The sequence below is a fragment of the Pelodiscus sinensis genome, chromosome 6 (assembly GCF_049634645.1).
Source record: "Pelodiscus sinensis isolate JC-2024 chromosome 6, ASM4963464v1, whole genome shotgun sequence".
NCBI lineage: Eukaryota > Metazoa > Chordata > Testudines > Trionychidae > Pelodiscus > Pelodiscus sinensis.
The window spans coordinates 22,559,761-22,566,700 of record NC_134716.1 but is presented as its reverse complement, the minus strand read 5'-3'; the positions used below and the strand labels follow the sequence as shown (position 1 = coordinate 22,566,700).

General features: G+C 39.5%; 1 protein-coding gene across 1 annotated transcript; it reads left to right on the top strand.

The window, feature by feature from the left end:
• The first annotated feature begins 1,376 nt into the window (after positions 1-1,376).
• On the top strand, positions 1,377-5,346 carry LOC102446275 (uncharacterized). The gene is made up of 2 exons (XM_006117827.4): positions 1,377-1,679; positions 4,404-5,346. The coding sequence occupies exons 1-2, from the start codon at positions 1,400-1,402 to the stop codon at positions 5,003-5,005; spliced, it is 882 nt and encodes a 293-aa protein (XP_006117889.2). The 5' UTR covers positions 1,377-1,399; the 3' UTR covers positions 5,006-5,346.
• Positions 5,347-6,940: the final 1,594 nt, after the last annotated feature.

Here is a 6,940-nt window from a genome sequence, read left to right as displayed (position 1 = left end):
TTGGCTTTTCACAAAAATTCAGGAATGATCACATAAGCAGTCACTTTTAAGTCAACTTTGAAGACTATTAATAAATCTGTGTTGTAGACTCTAGTGTTGTAGATCCAAATATTTGCACCAGACATCTGATTCTTAATTATGGCTATTCAGTCAAAGAGCAGAAGTGTATCACACGTCCTAGACATTTAAACAGAACAGCTCAAAGTTTGAATTTTAGATATGGAAATATTTGCAAAAACTGCTCTTGAATGAGTCAACCACAGACCAAGAATTTATTACAGAAATTATTTGGAAAATTATTTTGAACAGCAAATAACTTTGAAATAATGAAGAAAAAATTGTAAACAGAAAAAGCCACAATAGGCATGTGGCTGATTTATCACTCCACCTCCAGGAGATGCCCCAAGATCTCTGTGCTGACTTGCTGTTTGTGAACAAGCAGATCAAATTGTGAACATTTAAATTCTCATTTTGAAAAATTCCTTAAATGTTTAATGTAGGGTGTTACCTAGACAAAAGTGTAATAGTGCAACTGCTACTTTCAACATTTATTGTTCAAAATGTTTTGCCCCCCCCCCCGCAAAAAAAAAGTCTGAGAGAAAAGTTAAATTATACTAAAATAGATAAGGAAAATAAATAGGGAACTGAATGACTCAGGAGCTAAGTCAAGGACCTTTTACTTTAGTGACAATAATTCGAGTGCCAGCTGTAGTGCTAGGTGAAATGCATTGAGTGTTCTGAGGCTCTGACCCCCCGGTGGGTAGCAGCTAGCTGTACAAACAATGCACAGTATTCTGGAAGGATTTAGGACAACTGGCAGCTTGTGCTCACTAAAGACATGGGACTGAGGTTGAATGCAGAATAAACCACCCCTTATATATGCAGCGGGTGGTCTTCCCAAGTCAAGGTTAATGTCATTTGTGTAGGGAGTGTGGGAAAGCGTGCATTATTGTTACTGTTGCCACAAACGGCCTGTGAAGAAATCAAGGGATTTCCGTTTCCATAACAACGAGCCACTCAATCTAAATGAAAAAAACTGTATTAAAAAATAGAAACACAAATTCTATACATCATCTTCACAACATATAAAATGGCTTTTGTCCCAACAGAAAACCAGTGAGAAAGAAAACAAGGGAATATGTGTGTGTGTGTTTGTCTGTGTGTGTGTGTGCGTGCAGCAAATACACATCCTCTGAATGAAATCTTCTAGGGCTTTCTGTTTACCCATAATTAGTTTTCAGGGCAGTGCCAATGGCACTAAGTCCTTGCTACTAATTATCTGCAGTTTTCTGGCTGAGTATTATTACCCCTCTTCAATTATAGCTAGAAGACAAAACACAAGGAGCCAGCAAAAGACTGCATTTTTTTCTCTAAAACTTTGTTTACTCATAGACCCGCCATGAGCATTATTTCTCTGTTTTTAGGACTCAGCTCTGGCTTGCTGTTAATGTTTTGTTCTCACTTCCCAGAGGCAGGGAAATGCCAGCTTATCTGGGGAACAGATGAACAGTTAAGCAAGGCCATCCTGGAAATGCTACATATCAATAAGTTATCCACACCTCTCAGGACCAAGCCTCACGACTACATGAAGTTAGTCTATCACCTACGAAACCCACCAGCTACCAGTGACTTTTCAAACAGTGAAGGGACTCTTGTACAGAGTTTCAGGAGCATCCAAGGTAGGTAAATGCCCACTGTTTATTTGTGGTTTACATCATATCTTGAATACCTTTAAATATTATCATGATAAACTAAGTTGTGGGGTGAATATTGCTAGTTTGAAAGCTTTTCTTTTCTTTTTCTCGTTATTATTGACATTGTTTGATTAATCTATTACTTTACAGTTTCAACATCAGCATCAGAAGCTTTATAATGCATGGCATTGATTTGAGAGATCTCTATGCAGTCTCATTGGCAAGAGTTAAATAAAAATGGTTAGGACATCAATTTCTTTTAAGTGACTGATCTGAAGACAAAGCAATTTAGAAACCAGAATGGCCTCTGTATGTATATAATATAACTATTAAGGCTGATAGTTCAGAACTCTGGAGATTTTATGCAAGTGACTTAACACTCTAATTTGAACATTTGCTGCCAACGTGTAATCTTGTTACGTAAAATACCACAAATGTCATGATTACCAGAGATGGTGCATCTACACTGCACTGTAACTCAAAATAAGATGCGCAATTTGAGTTAGGGATGTTAAATTTTGATTAATCAGCTAATCAGGACATCTTTTGTGCTGGATGAGGCTGAATGTAGTGTCTACAGTGGAAGACTAAGGTCCTATCCACACCAGAAGCAGAACTAGGCTTTAAAACTATTTCCTTCTCACAAAACCCCTTCCATTTCTGCTGTTGTATCCTAGAAGTTAGCTAATACTCCAACAACCCATCCCCATAGGTGCTAGAACTAGGGGATGCACCGTAAGCCACACCCCCTGGCTTGAAGTGGTTTCCATCAGGTATAGTTTACACTGTTCAGTTCAATGGTTCTCAGTACCCCAATTATGCAGTTTTGTTACAGGACTTCTGCTCATCCCATCCTGTCCAGAGTTCAGTGCACTGGTCCTAGAAGGATGCATTTTAAGCAACTCAACTGTTCCATGCCCAACTGCCAATAAGCTGCCTACTTTTAATTTACAATCAGATGAGAAATAAATATTTTCCTCCATCATTCTAAGATGATTTAGTTGATTTATTTAGCACCAAACTCAGCTGTCAGACGTGTGTGCCAGTTGTACCGATCTTGATGGGGCTGGTGTGCACATAGCTGAGTGAGGAATTCAGCTCTAAGGCAGAGCCACCAACACAAAAGGGGCAAAGGGGGCAGCTGTTTTATGGCCTAATGATTTAAAAGACCCCAGGGCTCCCACCACTGCCATTACTATAGCAACGGCCGGAGCCTGGGGTCTTTTATATCACAGCCAAAGCTCCACACAGCATACTATGAGGACCCCTGAAGGGCTGGCTGGAGGAGGCTAGCTACATGAGGTCCTGCCCCTTCCAGGGCCAAGGAGACGAGTCCCCTCTCACCTTACCAAGGGGCACGGCAAGTGTCTCTGCAGCCCTATTTTGTGGAGCCTAAGGCATAGATCCCACAAAATCCAGGTAGTAGACAAAAAGATGATCTTGGATTACATTAAACAAATAAAAAGCATGATATAAAAGAGAGACGAAAAACAATTAGTGAGCAAGAGAGATGCAGGGGAAAAAAGACAGAAGAGTTTGGTGAAACCCACTAGGAACCTTAGATCTTGGATGACATCCAATATACTGTCTTAAATGAAATAAAAATTTGGCATACACTGACATAGTTGGAAATCTCTGTTAAAAATAAATAAAAAGCCAAATCTGAGTTGGCAGCAAAACCAGGCTGCACATCTCCCTCCAGAACAGGTGAAACAGTGCGATAATTAACAAGGTAAGGTTATTACGGCACTGCCGCATTTCATTAAGAGCCTGTAAACATTTCTGTTCTATCAACTGCATGTCAGGGATGTATAACTCAGCCATTAAAAACAAGCAAACAACCAAATATGCTCAAAGTTGAAACTTCAGCCCTTGCAAACAAATGTATGTCTCCAAACACATCTTTTAATAGACATGTTTAAAAATATTCACAAAGGTAATACTAAAGTTACTAAAAAGCAATACAATATCCTCCAGAAATGTATTGGTTTCAAGGTCATAGTATGTTTCTAAATAAACACAGATTTCTTATTTCAGGTTATGTTTTGCAACAATATTTTTAAAGTTTCACAAGAGAAGGGCCAGATTCAGTGGGACACCCTATTAAGACATTTTAGTGCCTCCACCCAGATTTATGGTGACTTACTATCCTGAGAACAATACAAATCAACCAGAGCCTACTGGGGGGGGGGGGGGGCTGACCTCTGGATTTCATAATAGTTTTACTCTGTTCGAGCACGCTTCAATAATTCATTGTTTTTCTAACCTGCACCTATTGAGAACTTCTCGGTACATGCACAGAAAGAGAAATCACATTTTAAAATAATTTAACTGACACAAAATGGCAATGACAAAAATCTTATGATACAACAAAACACAATCCTCTCGCTGCTAAACAAGAAACTCATCTTCCCTCCCTATTCTTTCCCAAAAGCACCTCCTTCAGTCTTCGAATGCGGCAAAATATAAATAGGCCTTTCACAATGCCCTAAGTATAAACAAACTTGGATTCTGTTGAACTATTGGGGAAAGAAAATACGAGGGTTAAGGGGCCTCATCCTCTTCTTCTCCCTCCTTGCCCAGTGAGTCCACTTTCTCCGCTCCACTGAAACTTCTAGCATAACTTCTCTGCATGAGAGATTCCCCTTCAAATTCCTTGTCTACATGTCCCATAAGTGAAATAAAATTGTACATTAATTGTTCTCCTAGATCCAGAGTTTGGCATTCCAGGATGGCTGTGGTTCAATATTTCTTACCTGAAACCTTCCATGAGACTTGCAGAATTAGTTCTTCTCAGGAAGACTCTACACCCAGAATCACTGACAGTAAACGTTACTGTGCATAGCATCTCCATGGTCCAGGGAAATCTCACAGAAAGCGATGCCTTAGATGAGAAAGTGTTGGCATTGGATGAGCTCCCGCCATCTGGTTACGACGTCTTTAACATTTCAGCCATTTTGAATGAGACCATCTCAGATGTCATAGGCTTTCAGCTACGATTCACAGACGACAGTGGCAGCTTGGTTCTCCATGAAGCTCTGACTAAGAGCCTGTATTGTTTGAACAGATGCACCCAGAGCGAGCCTTTACTGGTGGCTTATCGCTTCCTGGTGACTGAGCTGTATGGTGGAAGTAAACAGCAGGCCGCTGGAGAATGTCAACATTGTGCTACAGAGAGACGAAGAAACTTGCCAGAAGATTCCACACTAGAACAGTGCAGCCTTCACCAGCACTACGTGAACTTTCAGACAATACAACTGAGCCATTGGATTCTGGAGCCTCCTGGCTTCTTCACAAGTTTTTGCAAGTAGCCACCTTTTAAAACCTCTTCAATGATGTAGGAATGTGCAAGAGTTCTAGAAACTGTTGGCTATGGGAAATCCATTTGAAAGATTCATACCAGGTATGTCTAGCAGCACAGTTGCTGGATATACCTGCTATTTTTAGCATTTAGAATAAGAATTGGGGATTAAAATGGAACATTATTTCTCCTTGAGAGAACTGGGTTCAGATTTAGTCTATGTCACAATAGTTCAGTAATTTGCTCTCAGCATGGCGCCAAATGTGCAAATATAGATATCTTAATGAACCCACTGTTTAGTATGGGTGTTTTGTCAGTGTTTGGAAACTAAACACTAGAACAGCATGGGTGCCACAGCAGTGAAGTTCTGATATGTCTTTAGTGAAGTATCTAACTAATAGCTGAAACACAATTTCTGAGATATATTGTGGTTAATATATCCACAAAAGCAACACATAGGTTTTGTAGTGGCTGGACATACTGTCTTGTACTGAAGTAAATCTGTTAAAACCTTTATCTAGGCACATGCATTATCCTGCAGTAAAAAAAAGGATCAATAGGGTCGAATACAAATCCTAATAACTTCTCACTCAGAAGTGTATTGGAAGGTAAGAAAAGCAGAAGATGCTCTCAGATTTAAAAAAAAAATTAACACAGATTACGCTTAATCACTTCAATGTAATCAGACGTCCCATTTTATCTTTCCTTAGTAAAAAGATTGAGCATGTTTAGATGTTCTTAGGTATCTAATCCTAGGCCAAAATATGATAAATGTAACATAGTTTGTCATACCTAACACACACCTGACATATAGTCTTGTGAGGAAAATGTTTCCACTTCTAGGCAGCAGGGGAAGAAGGGGAAAGCACGGAATAGAGGAAAGGAGCATGCGAAGTGAGAGACATGGGTCTGTACAATGGGAAAAAAATTAACTTTAAGGATGAATGGTACTTGAGCCTTTCTTCTATACTTCCAAACTGTTATTCTCTTGCACTTACAAATGCTATTTAAGCAGGCTATTTCAATAAGACAATAATGTCCCCCATTTAGCAAATGGGCTAACACCATTGAATCATAGTATTGAAACTTATTTTGTAAAAGCACATTCAGCTGCAGCAGATTCTAAAATAACATGTACTATTTCTTTAAGAGGAGAATGCTTCAATGAAGAATCCAGAGAGCTCTCTGAAGCACATCAAGGTGTAATAAATAAGACAGAAAACTGGACGAGGTAATGCATTAAAAAGGACAATAGATACCCATATATCCTTAATGCTAAAGCCACTGTATGGAAACAAGTTTTTCCTAAAATTAAGAATTGGGCTTATAACATTACAAAGACCAGTCTGTCTGAATAAACATAGCATACCATGTGGAACAGAAGCGTTAACTAGCTCCAGAAATAGCTGAAACCTCCTGCTGGCATTTTCAAAGGGGCCCAAGACAGACAAGTGCTTAACTCCTATTGAAAGTTAATCAAAGTTGAACATCTAACACTCCTTTTAAAAAACCCAGGCTCCAATATATATAATTCAGAAAACACTTGACATGTTTTGAGACAAATATTACAGAGAGCAGGAAAGAACCAGCAATGTAACTTTTTTTAAATAAATAAATAGTGAGAAATATTTCACACACACACAAAACATATCTGGGATAGCCTTAAGTGAAGTGACATTCACAGTAGAAATGGGCACTGATCATAAAAAGTTTGTATTCAAATACCCTCAAAGTTTGGGGTGGCTGAGACCACACTTTGGAATGTGTGGATCTGGGTTTGTTTTCTGGTCCAGTTCTAATTCACACATAGGTGTCAACATCCTGATTTCCTGGGGGAGGGGTGGGTGCTCCATCCCAGGCCATATTCCCATTCCATCACTTTCCCCAAGGTCCCATCCCTGCCTCACCTCTTCCTACCCCTATCCCAAAGGCACTCGGACACCCA

Bases quoted from the DNA above. Each gene is read 5' to 3' on its own strand.
- LOC102446275 (XM_006117827.4), top strand. From the start codon at position 1,400: ATGAGCATTATTTCTCTGTTTTTAGGACTCAGCTCTGGCTTGCTGTTA. The intron at 1,680-4,403 runs GTAGGTAAATGC...TTGTTCTCCTAG, and splicing joins GAGTTTCAGGAGCATCCAAG to ATCCAGAGTTTGGCATTCCA.